At 36.3% G+C, this 16,733-nt stretch overlaps 6 protein-coding genes across 8 annotated transcripts; 4 read left to right on the forward strand and 2 right to left on the reverse strand.

Moving 5' to 3' along the window:
• Positions 1-899: 899 nt before the first annotated feature.
• AT5G62290 (nucleotide-sensitive chloride conductance regulator (ICln) family protein) lies at positions 900-2,856 on the forward strand. 2 transcript variants are annotated; one of them, NM_125623.3, is made up of 7 exons: positions 900-1,459; positions 1,537-1,660; positions 1,893-2,001; positions 2,111-2,170; positions 2,263-2,328; positions 2,435-2,526; positions 2,626-2,856. In NM_125623.3, the coding sequence occupies exons 1-7, from the start codon at positions 1,293-1,295 to the stop codon at positions 2,695-2,697; spliced, it is 690 nt and encodes a 229-aa protein (NP_201035.1). In that variant the 5' UTR covers positions 900-1,292; the 3' UTR covers positions 2,698-2,856. The 2 variants fall into 2 exon arrangements, with proteins under 2 accessions (NP_201035.1, NP_001119478.1); NM_001126006.1 differs by having other exon boundaries at positions 1,212-1,459; positions 2,266-2,328.
• A 68-nt stretch (positions 2,857-2,924) lies between these two features.
• On the reverse strand, positions 2,925-4,289 carry AT5G62300 (Ribosomal protein S10p/S20e family protein). 2 transcript variants are annotated; one of them, NM_125624.4, is made up of 4 exons: positions 4,081-4,289; positions 3,843-3,974; positions 3,465-3,578; positions 2,925-3,255 (listed from the first exon to the last, which is right to left on the reverse strand). In NM_125624.4, exons 2-4 carry the CDS (start codon positions 3,958-3,960, stop codon positions 3,113-3,115), a joined length of 375 nt encoding a protein of 124 aa, NP_201036.1. In that variant the 5' UTR covers positions 3,961-3,974; positions 4,081-4,289; the 3' UTR covers positions 2,925-3,112. The 2 variants fall into 2 exon arrangements, with proteins under 2 accessions (NP_201036.1, NP_001078781.1); NM_001085312.1 differs by having other exon boundaries at positions 2,926-3,255; positions 3,843-3,971; positions 4,081-4,142.
• Positions 4,290-4,879: 590 nt separating this feature from the next.
• On the forward strand, positions 4,880-10,411 carry IRE (AGC (cAMP-dependent, cGMP-dependent and protein kinase C) kinase family protein). Its single transcript, NM_125625.3, has 17 exons — positions 4,880-5,553; positions 5,666-5,733; positions 5,822-5,998; positions 6,079-7,335; positions 7,448-7,620; positions 7,721-7,970; positions 8,057-8,149; positions 8,239-8,379; positions 8,480-8,572; positions 8,647-8,851; positions 8,928-9,013; positions 9,102-9,190; positions 9,345-9,396; positions 9,471-9,527; positions 9,614-9,769; positions 9,871-9,954; positions 10,038-10,411. Exons 1-17 carry the CDS (start codon positions 5,130-5,132, stop codon positions 10,137-10,139), a joined length of 3,507 nt encoding a protein of 1,168 aa, NP_201037.1. The 5' UTR covers positions 4,880-5,129; the 3' UTR covers positions 10,140-10,411.
• A 29-nt stretch (positions 10,412-10,440) lies between these two features.
• On the reverse strand, positions 10,441-11,658 carry MYB99 (myb domain protein 99). Its single transcript, NM_125626.2, has 2 exons — positions 11,225-11,658; positions 10,441-11,060 (listed from the first exon to the last, which is right to left on the reverse strand). The coding sequence occupies exons 1-2, from the start codon at positions 11,509-11,511 to the stop codon at positions 10,610-10,612; spliced, it is 738 nt and encodes a 245-aa protein (NP_201038.1). The 5' UTR covers positions 11,512-11,658; the 3' UTR covers positions 10,441-10,609.
• Positions 11,659-13,287: 1,629 nt separating this feature from the next.
• Positions 13,288-14,001, forward strand: AT5G62330 (uncharacterized protein). Its single transcript, NM_125627.2, has 2 exons — positions 13,288-13,696; positions 13,788-14,001. The coding sequence occupies exons 1-2, from the start codon at positions 13,326-13,328 to the stop codon at positions 13,927-13,929; spliced, it is 513 nt and encodes a 170-aa protein (NP_201039.1). The 5' UTR covers positions 13,288-13,325; the 3' UTR covers positions 13,930-14,001.
• Positions 14,002-15,195: 1,194 nt separating this feature from the next.
• AT5G62340 (Plant invertase/pectin methylesterase inhibitor superfamily protein) lies at positions 15,196-16,129 on the forward strand. Its single transcript, NM_125628.4, has one exon. The coding sequence runs from the start codon at positions 15,327-15,329 to the stop codon at positions 15,945-15,947; it is 621 nt and encodes a 206-aa protein (NP_201040.1). The 5' UTR covers positions 15,196-15,326; the 3' UTR covers positions 15,948-16,129.
• Positions 16,130-16,733: the final 604 nt, after the last annotated feature.

Here is a 16,733-nt window from a genome sequence, read left to right on the forward strand (position 1 = left end):
AGCATATGTACACGCATTGTTATTCTTCAGATTTTGGATGTTTAGCAAATAAGATATTCAAAAAATGCACATGCATGCATGAGAGATGGCATCTGAAACTAATATAATGAAACATTAAAGTAAGCATATGTATTTAGCTGTCTTATACAGATTCTCAAAATAGATGTAGACGTATATTATTGAGAATTGACAAAAAAAAACGTATATTATTGAGTTGTTGAGTCTAATTTTTTTTGTTGACACTATTTAAAACCGACAAGCACGTCAAACAGATATTAGTAATAGTATATAGGGTCTTCAGACATGTATTCGTTTGCCTTAAAATTGTATTTTAAAAAGATCTTCTTCTTTTTTTCATCACCGTTACCTTTATTATAAAACCAAGAAGATTAATATATAGTGAAATCCGTAAAGACGAAAAATTAACGTAGTTCTTATATTGAAGATGAACTACCAAAATCTAATTAATTCTTATGTGATTTTGTTAATCATTGTCTTGGAATTCACTATATAATGAAGTTCATCATCTCTAAGGAATGGTTTTACTTTGGTCCGATTCTTTCGACTTTTGGTCGTTCCATTTCTCATTGAATCAAATCTATGCCCAAAGGTAAAACATAATCTTCTACAGTACTTTTAGATATATGATCCAAATTCTCATCGACCTAAACTTATAAGTCATTGAATTCAACTAGGCTTGTGCACATAGCTGGGAGGCACCAAATAAACTCCTTCTTCGAAGTAGACAACTCGTAATGAATGTATATTATTTTTATCAACCGACATCTCCGTTAAGAAAATAGATAACAATTTGAAGAGAAGAGTCGTTGTTGACAATGATCCGTTCATTAATATAAAGCATTGTCACAATCTCTATATGTCCCATAACCTTCCCCTATCCCCATGAATGACCACCCCCATCTCTTCCTTATCCATCATCTCCCACACCTCATCACTCTCAAAGACAACGACATTTTTCACCCATAAATATATTTACATAACAAAATTTATTCGAAACAACATTAATCAACAACCAAACATTACATTCACACAAAGTAACAAAAAAGGTTCAAGGGAAATGGACCACCAGAGAGACTTATCTGATCTCAATAGTTTAGTGGGCTTATGTTTTAATGTAGTATGGGCTTTTTTAACGAAGCCCATTTTGTCAAAAGCCTTGTAGTGTTCTTCATCAGTAAACGTAACAAATCATTCCTCTGAGAAACCCTAAGAAAAACCCTGCCTGAAAATCTCTGTTTTTTTTGACGATTCTTTCTTTGTGATCGGAAAAAATGGTGGCTGGTCTAAGAGATTTCACGCTCAGAACCGAAGATGGCTCCGGGAAACCGGTACTGGATGAATCTAACGGCGAGGAACTTATGCACGTTCAGACTTCCGTCGCCGTCGCTCTCGGAAACCGTCCCATTGAGTCTCCCGGAACTCTCTACATCACTTCCAGGTACAAAAATTAACTCAAAATCTAGTCCTTCTCGATTGAGATAAATGTCTTAGCTTAATTTTGTGATTTGATTTCAGGAAATTAATTTGGCTGAGCGATGTAGACATGGCTAAAGGATACGCAGTTGATTTCTTATCAATATCGCTTCACGCTGTTTCTAGAGATCCTGAGGCTTATTCATCTCCTTGTATATATACTCAGGTATTCAACTCTTGCAATTTTTCTGGGTTTTGTTAGACTTGGTAGCTTAAAAGGGAATTAGTGTTGTTCTCGTTGATTGTGATTAGTTCTTAGGCCTGTACTGTAATGTTGCTTGTTGCAAGTGCTTGCTGGAATTTGAGAAAGTGGCTTACACGTTTTAATTGGATTTGAGAGGTGTGATTAAGTCTTTTCTGTTCTCATTTTGCTAAGTTTTTGGTTTAATGTTTTGAAGATTGAAGTTGAAGAAGATGAGGATGATGAGTCTGATTCAGAATCCACTGAAGTTTTGGACTTATCAAAGATCAGAGAGATGAGGCTTGTTCCTTCTGACTCTACCCAGTGTGAGTTGTTATGTAGCAATCTTTAGAGCTATTAGAATCGGCTGTTTCATTATATAAGAGTCTTGGATATTATTAAGCTGATATATCGTTTTGTCTTGTCATATGAAAGTGGAGACGCTGTTTGATGTATTCTGCGAGTGTGCTGAGCTGAATCCTGAACCAGTTCAAGGTAAAACATATAATTACTGGTTTAATAGTATCACTAATTGCATTTTTTGGTTACCTAGCCATTTATATCTTTGGTTTCATTGCATCTTTCAGAAGAAGAAGAAGAAAGCGGACATAATTGGGTGTTTAGTGCTGATCAGATGGATGTTCGTGGAGGAGGTAATTAATGTTTTCATATGACTTAGACCGAATTAAAGAGTGTGTTAATGTATTCATCTTGAATGGTACGAATGAAATGTGATGGTTTTCTATGTGTTTGCAACAGATGATGATGCAGAGTGGCAAATATCTCAGAGTCCGACTAGTGTAATTGGTCATTCCAATGGAGATGAAGGTCTTAATCAGCCTATGCTTGAGGTAATACAAAGTTACAAAACTCTGCTTTCAATTTTTCCTCTTTTTTTGTTTTTAAAAAATTGAGCGTGGTTTCATCTGCCTTTTGTATTCACACTGCAGCTCCAAATCAATGATCAGAGGTTTGAGGATGCTGAAGAGATGGTTCATGAAAGTGAGACCAAAGATCACTAGACTCTTCACAATTGTACTCGAAAACATAGTAGTTGTGTTATTTTAACGATGAAAGAGTTGTATTATGTTCAACGATAAAGTATTATGTTCGTGATACTTAGCTTTTCAATTTATGGCTGATTAAACTTTAATCTTTCTCGTAATAGATCTCTCAATTTGAAATGAGATAGCAAGTTGGTAACTTCATACAGAGTTATGTCATCGAGAGGGTCAAAAGATCTCAAGTTAAGAATAAAGGACGAACTTCTAATTAAAAAATTCAAAATCTATTAAATTAAGAAAACATAAGAACTTGGGTTTCACTACAACAAAACATTTGTTTTTTTTTTAACTCAAAAGGAATGTCGTTACGGGAAAAGAAGATTGTTTCTTAAGAGAATTTGAAAAGAGATACCAAAGCCACAGAAGGGTTGATCTACGAGTCAGCGATGGTGACCTCAACTTCAACACCAGGTTCAATGGTGATGGAGGTGATCTGCTTGACCACATCAGGAGAGCTGAAAAGATCTATAACTCGCTTGTGTACCCTAAGCTCGAATCTGTCCCATGTGTTGGTTCCTGTTTACAATACCAATAGTTAAGAGAGTTTCAGCAAATGTGAAGACACTTGCAGTGACAGAGTATAAAACAGTATTGAGCACAATCACAAATTCTAAGACCTAAATCCTAGGTTTAATAGAGCAAATGAACTAAGGGAGTGGTTCCAACAACAAGCTCTAGTGATTCTGAAGGCAATATAAAAGATGAGATGAGCATAATCATCATACCTTCACCACAAGGAGCTTTACGGGTAGTGATCTTGAGAACCTTGGTGGGCATTCTGACTGGACCCTTAACTCTCAGTCTCTTGTCCTTAGCTCCACGAACCAAATCAGTACACACTACATATCATTTTGTAGAAACAGAACAATAACAATAAATCAGTATCAAAATGTCCACTCTCAAACCATTCGAATCATCACTGAAGCAAATCGAAGTCAATAAATCTATCATCTTCTACTGAAAAAACTAAACCTTCAAAATTCACTAAAACTAGGAAAACATTGAATCCTCAAACATTCTTTACGGTTTTGAAAGCAGCTCAAAACTAAATTGCTGAAGCGAAATGATAAGATAATCAAAATAAAAGGATAAAAAAGAAAGACCTTTTTCCAAGTTCTTGACATTCTTGGAGGAGAGAGTAATTCTGATCTTGTGAATCTGCTCGAGTGGCTCTTCCAAACCAGCCTTCCCTGGTTTCATTGGTTGATACGCTGTCGCCATATTTGCAGCTTCTTCTGAAAACAATCACAAACACACCAACCAATCCATCACATTAACAAATGATCCGATAAACTCATGTAAACATGAAAAATATTAAAACTTGGATCAAGTGAAGAGAACCTGAGAGACGAACGAAGCTCGACGGCGGATTGCTTTTTGCTGCAAGGAAGGAAGGAGTCGAATGATTTAACCTAAGAGACGGTTGATTTAATATGAAAACCCTAATTTATATGGACTTGTTGGGCCCAAACAATATTCAGCCCAATAACTACAAAAATATTTGCTCTGTATTTTTCTTTTGTGTTTTGACCCAATTACTTGGAAAACAATTCATTTTATTAAAAAATACAAACCATGTTTGATTTAATTACATAAATTTTTGTAATGAATAAACGTGTTATTATAAAAAACAAATTAATATTTTTTAGAAGTTTTAACCAAAAATATCTTGGTACCGTGTTTTTTAGTCAACCCAGAGAAAACATCACGAACGGCTATTTTTTAAAATTAAACAAAAAAAAATTAAGTTCTTTGTTATTTCTAGAAAATGGGGAAGACATGCATTTGTTGGAAGCACGTAGTTTCGATATGGACACTCTCCCACATGATTATTCTTTAAGAACTATACAAATCATAAAATATCACCATTCATTAATAACTTAAGGTGTTGTAAGAATAATAAAGTCAGAAATTATAACTTTAGCACTATGGATATAAGAATACAACGAATAATCACAAATCACAACCATAATAAAATCTCTGTCTGACTTTTGAATTTGGAACTAATTTAGAATTATTTTTTGTTGACAGCAAATCTTTATAATTTAAAGATATTAAGTTAACATCAAATAGAAGTATCATACTATAACTATAGTCATATTGAATTAAAGATAACAAATTACCATAAAATTTAGATGTAAATAGTCAAATTTATTTATCTGCAAGAAGAACAAAAAAAATGGCGAATGAGCCAATTTTTGCATCAAGTAGTAAAAACGGAGTCCCCCACTTCCCGCGAAAACCTCAGTCTCTCTCTCTCTCTCTCGCAACCGCTTCTCTGTAATCGTTATGTTTTGATAAAATCACAAAACAAACAAACAAACAAAAATTAAAAGAGTGTAAATATGAAAATTCAAATAATTCTCCACAAATTTTTCTATTAATAACAAATGTCTACGACGGAACCGTCGCCTGAGAATGATCGGGATCCACAACCGACCACCATATCTACTCCGACTTCCACCAATGCGAAGCTTCTGAAGAAGATCCCTGCGATTCCTTTCCGCCATTCGGATAAGGAAGGAGAAGATGAACAAGCGAAGACGGACGAGGTTACTACGGAATTAGCTGGGGAAGGTCCGATGAGTCACGATTCGCCGGAAATTCTTGCTCCTTCTTCCTTAGGTTTGAATCATATCAGAACGAAATCGTCTCCTGCGCCGTCTCCTTTGAGATTTTCATCTGCCACGCCTTTGATATCTCCGGGTCAAGATGATAAAGACGTCGCCAAGGAGAAACCGAGGGTTGGTGTTGTTGATGCTCGTGCTGATGCTCGTGCCAGATGGCCGATTCCTCCACATCAACCCGATCAAGGTAGATTTCTCGTTGATTCGATTTAGGATTTATGAATTCGAAAATTCAACTTAGATGATGATGATTCAGAGGATCTTAATGATCAGGAGGTGTTTGTTGTTTTGTCTTTTAGGGAAAAAAGTTCAGTGGAGTCAATCAAAATCTCAACGAGTGCCTGCAAATTCAAATCCAGGGGTAGAGGTGAATGTCTTCTTCTATGTTTGTTTTTCAAATTCTTGGAAAATTTTATATTGCTGATTCGTTTTTTTTGTTGTTCTTGTGAATGCAGAGTACTCATGTAGGTCTTGCCAAGGAAACACAATCTCCACGTTTTCAGGCGATATTGCGTGTCACAAGTGGAAGGAAGAAGAAAGCTCATGACATTAAGAGCTTCTCTCATGAACTTAATTCTAAAGGTGTGCGACCTTTTCCCGTGTGGAGATCTCGCGCAGTTGGTCACATGGAGGTTAGTGTTGGTTGATGCTTCTTCTCACCTCTGATAAGTTCTGCTCATTTGGTTGATGCAATCTGTGGAACGTTTTACAGGAGATTATGGCGGCGATCAGAACGAAGTTTGATAAGCAAAAGGAAGATGTTGATGCTGATTTAGGAGTTTTTGCTGGCTATTTAGTGACAACTCTAGAGAGCACACCAGAATCTAACAAAGAATTAAGAGTGGGTCTAGAGGATTTGTTAGTTGAGGCTCGGCAATGTGCAACCATGCCAGCTAGTGAGTTTTGGTTGAAATGTGAAGGTATTGTTCAGAAGCTTGATGATAAACGTCAGGAGCTACCCATGGGAGGACTGAAACAGGCTCATAATCGTCTTCTTTTCATTCTTACTCGTTGCAATAGGCTTGTGCAATTTCGTAAAGAGAGTGGTTATGTTGAAGAACACATTCTGGGAATGCACCAGCTAAGTGATCTTGGAGTTTATCCTGAACAGATGGTGGAAATCTCGCGACAACAGGACCTTCTTCGAGAGAAGGAAATCCAAAAGATAAATGAAAAGCAAAATCTAGCTGGTAAACAAGATGATCAGAACTCGAACAGCGGAGCTGATGGAGTGGAAGTAAATACTGCTAGAAGTACTGATTCAACTTCGAGCAATTTTCGGATGTCATCTTGGAAGAAGCTTCCATCTGCTGCCGAGAAAAACCGTAGTCTTAATAACACTCCCAAGGCTAAGGGGGAGAGCAAAATCCAACCAAAAGTTTATGGTGATGAAAACGCTGAAAACTTGCATAGCCCGTCAGGCCAGCCTGCATCTGCAGACAGAAGTGCTTTGTGGGGTTTCTGGGCGGACCATCAATGTGTGACATACGATAATTCTATGATTTGTCGTATCTGTGAAGTTGAAATACCAGTTGTACATGTAGAAGAGCACTCTCGAATATGCACAATCGCTGATAGATGTGACTTGAAGGGAATAAATGTAAACTTAAGACTTGAAAGAGTAGCTGAAAGTCTTGAGAAAATTCTGGAGTCATGGACGCCAAAGAGCAGCGTAACTCCAAGAGCAGTTGCTGATAGCGCAAGATTATCAAATTCCAGTAGACAAGAAGATCTGGATGAAATCTCTCAGAGATGTTCAGATGACATGCTTGATTGCGTTCCTCGTTCACAGAATACATTTTCTTTGGATGAACTGAATATCTTGAATGAAATGTCTATGACCAATGGAACAAAGGACTCGTCAGCAGGAAGCTTGACACCGCCATCACCAGCAACACCAAGGAATAGCCAAGTAGATTTGCTACTAAGTGGTCGAAAAACAATATCAGAGCTTGAGAATTATCAGCAGGTAAATGTTTACATTCTAATAATTCATGCTGAAACTCTCAATTACTTCTTTCTTTATTTCAGCTGAGTATTCCACTTCTCCTTTACTTTTATCTTGTGCTTTGTGTTGACAGATAAACAAGTTGCTTGATATTGCTCGTTCGGTGGCAAATGTGAATGTATGTGGATACAGTTCACTGGACTTCATGATTGAGCAGTTGGATGAGCTCAAGTACGTCATTCAGGATAGGAAGGCTGATGCCCTTGTGGTAGAAACGTTTGGAAGACGAATCGAGAAGCTACTGCAGTAATCATTTTTATCATTTTCACTTGTCCTGCGTTTTTCTGGTCAGTACTTTTTAAATGCAAAATTTCATTCATGCTGATTTATTGTTTCTCAAATCCAGGGAGAAGTACATTGAACTCTGTGGACTGATAGATGATGAAAAAGTAGACTCATCCAATGCCATGCCGGATGAAGAAAGCTCAGCAGATGAGGATACAGTACGAAGCTTACGGGCAAGCCCACTTAATCCACGTGCTAAAGATCGAACATCAATAGAAGATTTTGAAATTATAAAACCAATTAGCCGTGGTGCATTTGGAAGAGTTTTTCTTGCAAAAAAGAGAGCTACCGGTGATTTGTTCGCCATAAAGGTTGGTATTACTAACATTATATTTTTCAGTTTGGCTCTTTGAATTTGTTCTTAGCATAACTCGATCTTTTCGAAACCATTGTACAGGTTTTAAAGAAGGCTGATATGATCCGTAAGAATGCTGTTGAAAGTATTTTAGCTGAGCGTAACATCCTTATATCAGTTCGTAACCCATTCGTGGTATGTAATGCCGGCAATGCATAATTTCCTTAATGAATACATTTGTGAAAAACTGTGATGCTTCTCTAACGCTTCCTTTAGCTGTTCAGGTTCGTTTTTTCTATTCTTTCACATGCCGGGAAAATCTCTATCTGGTCATGGAGTACTTGAATGGTGGAGATCTCTTTTCCTTGTTGAGAAATCTTGGTTGCTTGGACGAAGACATGGCCCGCATTTATATTGCTGAAGTGGTAAGGCCGTTCACCTCAAGATTTGCTCAAATGTCTTTGTCCGGATCAAAACTTAACTGTCCACATGATGAAAATTGAATTTAATCAAATGCATTTTCAGGTGCTTGCTCTGGAGTATCTGCATTCTGTAAATATCATTCACAGAGACTTAAAGCCAGACAATTTGTTGATCAATCAGGATGGTCACATCAAGGTCAATATTGTGTTATGCATCTTGAATTGATAGCGAGACTGCTCTTCTCACAAAATCTAACCCTTCTAATACAGTTGACAGATTTCGGGCTTTCCAAGGTTGGTCTTATCAATAGCACAGATGACTTATCAGGTGAATCATCATTGGGAAACAGTGGATTTTTCGCAGAAGATGGATCAAAAGCTCAACATTCACAAGGCAAAGATAGTCGTAAGAAACATGCAGTTGTTGGAACCCCTGATTATCTAGCACCTGAAATACTTCTTGGAATGGGTCATGGTTAGTATCTCATTTGCCTTTCATTCCATGACATCATGCAGTTGTACATGGGACTTATTATCACTACTCATTACAGGTAAAACCGCTGATTGGTGGTCAGTAGGTGTTATTCTCTTTGAGGTTCTCGTTGGTATTCCTCCTTTCAATGCAGAAACCCCACAGGTATATATTTTCAAGCTGAAATCATCAGATATCAAAAGTAAACATCATTCTAATGCCTTAACATTTTCTCTCATTCATGGGTTTGCAGCAAATTTTTGAAAATATAATCAACAGAGATATACCATGGCCAAATGTGCCAGAGGAGATATCTTATGAAGCACATGATCTGATCAACAAGTAAGATCCCACACTTTCTGCAAATGAATCTCAGAAACTTCATTGCTTTCCCGCGTTTTCTGTACTTTCGCCATATTAGACGCTTTTCATCAATCAAAGTGAAACAATTACCTGTTGATTGTGGTAACATTATCTACTTATGTCCTTGTTTCAGGCTGCTAACTGAAAATCCTGTCCAAAGACTAGGGGCTACGGGAGCTGGAGAGGTAAAGCTCTAGTTAGTTCATCATATAGCTAACTTTATCAAATCCTCGGTCTCTAAAAAATTCCTTCCTTACAGGTGAAACAACATCATTTTTTCAAAGATATTAACTGGGACACACTTGCTCGGCAAAAGGTTCGTCCCATATTCTGAACACAAATTAACTTCCCTTTGAAAATCGATCTCTTACTACTAACTTTCAATTTTATCTATTGTTACAGGCTATGTTTGTACCATCAGCTGAACCACAAGACACTAGTTATTTCATGAGCCGATATATATGGAACCCGGAAGACGAAAATGTTCATGGAGGCAGCGATTTTGATGACCTTACAGACACATGCAGTAGCAGCTCCTTTAATACACAGGAAGAAGATGTATGACTTTACTTTCTTTAATTCCTTTTCTCTTGCACCAAATTTAGTGTTATCATCTGAAAACTCACATAATCTTAACAAGTGTTTATGTTGTAAAACAGGGTGATGAGTGTGGTAGCTTAGCAGAATTTGGAAATGGACCAAATCTTGCTGTGAAGTATTCCTTCAGCAATTTTTCGTTCAAGGTCAGTTATAGTTAATCCCCAAGATTTGTTTTTAGTGAAATCTATAAATGCTTAATTTTTTGACAATATTTGTGTGTTATCAGAACCTCTCACAACTGGCTTCGATCAACTACGATCTTGTCCTAAAGAACGCAAAGGAATCAGTAGAAGCTTCGAACCAGTCAGCCCCTCGACCCGAAACATGATGACTACTAATATGTATGGATCATTTATCTAACTTCAAGAGCTGATTGGTTCCTGTTCAAGCCATCAAAGAAAGTAATAATAACTTGGAAGCATAGCATAGCTAGGAAGCAAAAGAGCTACAGAGATTTGAGTATGATATTTTATGTAATTACATGATACACTTACTGAAATTACAAGATTTTTTCAAATAAATCTAAAAAAATCTTGAATTTGTATACATTATGTGTAACTGTGTATCATGTGATCTGTTCTATATATTTCCAGCTTAAGCTCTATAATATATCAAGAACTATCAGGTCAGGGACATTCAAAGTGCAAAGCACATTTATTCATTAGATTAATTTGGAAATCAAATTACAATGTTTTATAACTTTGATTCTTTATACTGGTCCAACTACACAATTCTAGAATGAAGTCAATGAACCTTATGATTAATCAACCTACGGCCTAATTAAACATACTTGAATCTCTAAACATCGAAACATCCAAGTTCTAAATCTTCGTATCCGAATTCTCCATACTTCATCCACAAAGATGACGAAGAAGAACATGATGACGTAATGTCACCGGACAATAGCATCGTAAGCTCTCCGGCGGCGTCGCCACCTCCTCCTTCGTCATTTTCCATTAGAAAGCTCCACGGCTGATCATCACCGTCCACGTCAGCCAATTGGTTTAGATTTCCTGATAACACTGCTGACGTGTCATTCTTCAAAGCAACAGATACCTCGGTCTCAGACAGAGGCTTTGGATCGTTGACCAATATCGTTTCCTCCTCGTTGACTTTTTGTTGGTCAAATCGACGATGTGTGTTTGGATCAATACCCATTCTTATAAGCTTCCTCTTTATATGAGTGTTCCAATAATTTTTGATATCGTTGTCTGTTCTTCCTGGTAACTCCACTGCAATCTTCGACCATCTATAACCAAATTATATATAATGCATTAGAATATTTTCAACATTAGAAATAGAAATCATCAAATCTAACATATTGGTTTAACTAGGAGGGTCATAATTGTCAAAGTAGTGTAATAGCTCGTTTTTATATAATGAAATTGGTAACAAAATTGAAAATATAAAAACCTATTGCCAAGGCGAGCATGAAGATCAATGACTAGTTGGATTTCTTCTTCAGTAAAAAGACCTCTCTTGAGATCTGGCCGGAGATAATTAGTCCACCGGAGACGGCAACTTTTGCCACACCTCCTTAGCCCCGCCAGTTTTGGCACGTCTCTCCAGCACCATCCTCCTCCACCACCACCGCAGTTGCCACGTGCCCTTAAGAAATCAACTAGTTTCCCATCTTCTTCCACTGTCCATGGACCCTTTCTTAATCCAACCTCATCACAACATGGTTTACGACCACCCATTATTTATATTATATGGTTTAAAAAAAGCTTCATCAAATTAAAACTTTATTGGATTTGAAAATCGTGAAAGTAATTAGCTACACCCAAGGGGTCGATAAATGGAAAATGGAGAAAAAGAAAAAGAAAGACAACACAAAAGTGGTAACCAAGTTTATCTCAACTAACTAACTATATATACACACGTATGGAGTTTCTTGGCCATTTTTTGTGATGCTTAATTAAGATTAATAATTATTTTCATTTTCATTCAATATAATTAAGAAAACTCGATGATCCAAAAGTTTCTTGAATCTTTTCTGATGTTTTTGTGGAATTTGCTAAAACCATTGAATACGGTGTTAAATAAGTAATTGTGTGTATATTATAGTTCGATATATAAACCTTTTTCTTCTTTCATTTTTATTTTTAAACACTTTCATATTAAAGTATAATTAAATTCTTTTGACGTACTGTTTAGCGGATAAATTTCGTATAATTATGTATTTACCTTCATATTACTTTACAATTCATGTTGGATTATTCGTGATTTGATGATATGTCGTTTACAGTTTACACGTACAACAAAGTTGTCATCTACTCTTAGCAAACGGCTAAAACAAAACAAAAATTATAACTATAAATAGGCATATACGTGAAATAAACAATGTATTTATCTTCTTGTTTATCTAATTTCAAATCTTTTATAAACTTGGCTCTTTAGAATTTTGTATGTACATTCACATGTTTTAAGGAAAAAAGATCATGCTGCTTGCGTTTTGATCATGACAAGAAAATGAGACTTCATTTATAAATAAAATCTTGAAATAGAGAAAAAGAACATGAGACTTGCCTTTGAAGTTTAACAAACTGAAATGATATTAATTTCGAATTGAGAATTTATTAAATATCTTTGACACGTAGTATATATATAGGACTTCACAAAAAATGTTGTTTTCTATTTCTAACACATATTTTTCGAAACAATCTCAGTTTTATCCACATTATTTCAACTTATAAATATAATAATGATATACCAAAATTTAAACACATTTATAAAAACAAAACAGAAAGTTAAGCATTTCGCTATGAATGTGTAGTATGATCATGCATTATAAACTTGTTACAAGAAAAATAATTTTGACAACAACTTGATTCTGTCGGTAAAGATAAAACAATTTAGGAAAAGAAAAAAAAAAATCTATTGATAAATATTGGTCGTACTAACGGAATTGATAGAATGCTCCTCTTCGATGAAGACGAAAGTTAGTTCCCACTTTCTTGTATAGACAATTATGGTGGGAAAAATTCGTTTTTCCCGATTTGGATGAATCAGTTGATATCTGGTTATTTCTCATTTTTCTAATCTTTCAAACGAAACTACAGATATATTTTTCACTAAGTCAACTACATGTTCATATATTATTTTGATGAGTCATTTTCTATATTAGTTTTGGTAAAACAATTAACAAAAAAAAAAAAAGTATATAAACATTTATAAGGGAAAATAATTATAAATTGGCTGTCAACAAAATGTATATCTGCATGTGTTGGGTGTAACAATCCGATCGGATCTGGTTACGAGATAGTAATTTACAAATACCATGGATATATAAAATTAAGACTTGGAACGAAAGTGAGTGGAAGATACGTGATTTTTATTTGAAACAAATAACCAAAATATCAAATTAATCATGGTGATTACTGATTAGTATCAATATCAAGTAATAGTGCACTCTAAAAAGGTAGCCCGTACTATAAATATTTGAACCCCAACTCTTTTCTATTCACACTTAATTATTTCAACCTCAAGAAAAAACAACAATCATGACAAAACAATGTCAAGCTCTCTTTCTACTCCTCTCCGTCTCCTACCTCTTCTCCTCAGACCTCACGGCTGCCACCGTCACCGCGGCCGGAACTTCTACAAAAGCACTAAACTTCATTCAATCTTCTTGCAAAGTTACAACGTACCAATCCCTGTGCGTGGACACGCTCTCGGTCTACGCAAATACGATCCAAACAAGCCCTCGACGCCTCGTGGATGCAGCTATCGCCGTGAGTCTGAAACAAGCGCTGTCCACGAAGCTCTTCATCTCACACCTGAGGAAGAGCCAGTTCCAAACCCTTGCAGACTGCCGACCAACAACCGAAACATACACTACAGATGCGCAGTGTTCTGTCGAAGAACTCCAAGAGGTGGTGAATTGTAACAGTTGGACCGAATGCTTGTTTCACACAAACAATGCTGAAGTCTGTGCCATTGCGGGTGAGTATATGGTCGAGAATTCTTGCTCCAGCCCGTTCGCGGATCCGGTAAAGATGTCAGTCCGGGGCGGAGTCTCGGATGCGGTAAGAAAGTCACTTCATACCCAGTTCGCTAAGTTGCACCATGAAATAAACAATGTCAAGATGTTGTTCATAGCTTTTGCTAAGAATTAGTAAGAATTGACTTCTTTTGTTGTATGGTATTCATGTAGTATCAGTCCAAAATGAATAAAAGAGTTTCGAAATGATTATCGAAGACTAAACAAAAAACCCTAGCTTAAAAACACATCTAGATTTTAAACATGTTTTTAGTCCCTTTTCACTTATCTCGAATACCAAACTGGCCTTACACTTATGTAAACCTCGAGATTGTTGAAGATAAATTATCAAAAAGATCCTCCTTTCAACTCATCATTAATTGTACGAACTTATCAAATATCTGTTCAATAACCAGATTACCAGAACACATACAAATATTGCACATGCACTAGAGAGACACGAGACAAACATAAGCAAACAAGAAATATTTTGCCTCGGGCTTTGCCGAGTTATATTGTGCCGTAACAATGATTTGGGCCTTATTAGTCCCCAATATACACATCGAGCCACGTAACGTAGCCCAAGATTTCAACTTCTTAAATAATCGATTCATAAGACTGGCATATACTATAGTTGGATCTTAGATATGTTAGTACTATTGTCCATGTGTCACAACTGGAATTTAAATTCTTCTAATATATGCGGTCGACCACAAGAAGAGGTCTGGTTCACATTATTTATTGTGTAATTTTGGGGGTTTTAAAAAAAATCAGTACCAATATTCTTCTGAGAAATGTAAAATGGCTTGGACTCTTGCTTATGCTTTAATATACTGATTATGTTCATAAAGATTGTACAAGCTAAGTTCATTTACATATAGTAATAGTATTCTGTCACATAGTAATGAACCAAATGAAAAAATGACTAAAAAGTTTATAATTGAGACATTAAAAGGCAGTGAAGGATGTGGATATATCAAAGGTAACTATTATCAAAATAATTATAAAGATTTATTTTCACTAAAAATAATAAATCATATAAGGGATGGGATGCCATTTTCTGTTAAAAGATGAGAGTCGTGTATATTAAGATAAGTTAAAGACTACTGCATTGAGATCCAATATCGATAAATGAGTTTATCTCAGTCAACTACTTATCCACAAATAGTTATGAGTCATTTATATATATTATTTTCGGTAGTTACAAAATTTTCTGCAATTGGCTGTCAACAAAACAGTTATCTATGTGTGTCTGTGTGTAACAATCCGATCGGATCTGGTCTGGTTACGTGAATACAATTTACAAATATTATGGATATTTAAACTTAAGATTTGAAACGAAAGTGAGTGGAAGATGCGTGTTTTCTATATGAAACAAATAACCAAAATATCAAATTGAATATTGGTGATTATAATATCAACTAGCAAGTATCAAGTAATAGTGCACGCCAGACGCCAGTAGTACTATAAATATATGAACCCTAACTCTTTCCTATTCACACCTTAATTCTCTCAACCTCAAGAAAAACAGCAATGGCAAAACAATACCAAGCTCTCTTTCTACTCTTCTCCGTCTTCTACCTCTTCTCGTCGGTGCTCACGACCGCCACAGTCAACCCGGCCGGAACTACCACAAAAGCACTAAACTTTATTCAATCCTCATGCAAATCCACAACATACCAATCCCTGTGCGTTGAAACTCTCTCGGTTTACGCCAATACGATCAAAACAAGCCCTCGACACCTCTTGGATGCAGCTATCACCGTGAGTCTGAACCAAGCGCTGTCCACGAAGCTCTTCATCTCACACCTGAGGAAGAGCCAGTTCCAAATCCTTCAGGACTGCGCACCATCGACCGATACGTTCAGTACAGATTGCGAGTGTTCTGTCCAAGCACTCCAAGAGGTGGTGAATTGTAACAGTTGGACCGACTGCTTGTTTCACGTAAAGAATGCTGAAGTGTGTGCCATTTCGGGTGAGAGTCATAGCGTCGAGAACACTTGCTCCAGCCCGTTCGCGGATCCGGGAAAGATATCAGCCAGGGGCCGGATCTCGGATGCCGTAAGAAAATCACTTCATACCCGGTTCTCTAAGTTGCGCCAGGAAATAAACAATGCCAAAATGTTGTTCGAGGCCTTTCCTAATAAGCATTAGTAATAATATATTTCTTTTGTTGTATGATGATATATTCATGTAGTATCAGTCCATCAGAAGATCAATAAATAAAACCCTTTCGAAACGAAAATGGAAGACTAAAACAAGAAACCCCTAGCTAATAAACACATCGAGATTTAAAACATTTTTTTAGTTATTTTTCACTTATCTCGAATACCGTTACACCAAACTGGCCTTACACTTACGTAAACCTCGAGATTGTTAAAGGTAAATTATCAAAAGATTCGTCCTTTTAACTCAGATTGTGCGACCGCATCAAATATCTGCTCAATAACCGGCCGGAACACAGACAAGGATTGCACATGCACTAGAAGACAAGAGACAACATACGAAAACACAACTTTTTCGTTGGGCTTTTCCAAGTGATATTGGGCCGTACCAATAAGTTGAGCCTTAGCACCCAATACACCCATCGAGCCGCGAAACGTAGCCCAACAGTTTCCATTTTAACAACTTGTTGAATAATCGATTCTTATAACTAGGACATATACTATAGTTGGATCTGTTAATTAATATTGTTGATGGGTCACGATTTGACCAACGGAAGAGAACCGGTTCAGTTCACAATAATATTGTCTATTTTTGGGTTTTGTTTAAATTATTCTTGGTTTACTTAGACCATCTCCGATGGAGAGATACCCAACATGGTTCTCTCAATTGTTTATGAATAAATTTTCCATTTTTTGAGATGAGAATCTAAGTATTTCTTTTTAGTTTTTCTGCAAAGTCCAATGCTGGTATCTCTTCATGGAAAAAAAACTAATG

The sequence above is a fragment of the Arabidopsis thaliana genome, chromosome 5 (assembly GCF_000001735.4).
Source record: "Arabidopsis thaliana chromosome 5, partial sequence".
Classification (NCBI taxonomy): domain Eukaryota; kingdom Viridiplantae; phylum Streptophyta; class Magnoliopsida; order Brassicales; family Brassicaceae; genus Arabidopsis; species Arabidopsis thaliana.

Bases quoted from the DNA above. Each gene is read 5' to 3' on its own strand.
- AT5G62290 (NM_125623.3), top strand. From the start codon at position 1,293: ATGGTGGCTGGTCTAAGAGATTTCACGCTCAGAACCGAAGATGGCTCC. The intron at 1,460-1,536 runs GTACAAAAATTA...ATTTGATTTCAG, and splicing joins ACTCTCTACATCACTTCCAG to GAAATTAATTTGGCTGAGCG. The intron at 2,002-2,110 runs GTGAGTTGTTAT...GTCATATGAAAG, and splicing joins TCCTTCTGACTCTACCCAGT to TGGAGACGCTGTTTGATGTA.
- AT5G62300 (NM_125624.4), bottom strand. From the start codon at position 3,960: ATGGCGACAGCGTATCAACCAATGAAACCAGGGAAGGCTGGTTTGGAA. The intron at 3,579-3,842 runs GTCTTTCTTTTT...AATGATATGTAG, and splicing joins TGTCAAGAACTTGGAAAAAG to TGTGTACTGATTTGGTTCGT. The intron at 3,256-3,464 runs GTATGATGATTA...TATTGTAAACAG, and splicing joins TAAAGCTCCTTGTGGTGAAG to GAACCAACACATGGGACAGA.
- IRE (NM_125625.3), top strand. From the start codon at position 5,130: ATGTCTACGACGGAACCGTCGCCTGAGAATGATCGGGATCCACAACCG. The intron at 5,554-5,665 runs GTAGATTTCTCG...TTTGTCTTTTAG, and splicing joins TCCACATCAACCCGATCAAG to GGAAAAAAGTTCAGTGGAGT. The intron at 5,734-5,821 runs GTGAATGTCTTC...TTGTGAATGCAG, and splicing joins ATTCAAATCCAGGGGTAGAG to AGTACTCATGTAGGTCTTGC.
- MYB99 (NM_125626.2), bottom strand. From the start codon at position 11,511: ATGGGTGGTCGTAAACCATGTTGTGATGAGGTTGGATTAAGAAAGGGT. The intron at 11,061-11,224 runs GTTTTTATATTT...ATTTGGTTATAG, and splicing joins CATGCTCGCCTTGGCAATAG to ATGGTCGAAGATTGCAGTGG.
- AT5G62330 (NM_125627.2), top strand. From the start codon at position 13,326: ATGTCAAGCTCTCTTTCTACTCCTCTCCGTCTCCTACCTCTTCTCCTC. The intron at 13,697-13,787 runs GTAACAGTTGGA...TTCTTGCTCCAG, and splicing joins ACTCCAAGAGGTGGTGAATT to CCCGTTCGCGGATCCGGTAA.
- AT5G62340 (NM_125628.4), top strand. From the start codon at position 15,327: ATGGCAAAACAATACCAAGCTCTCTTTCTACTCTTCTCCGTCTTCTAC.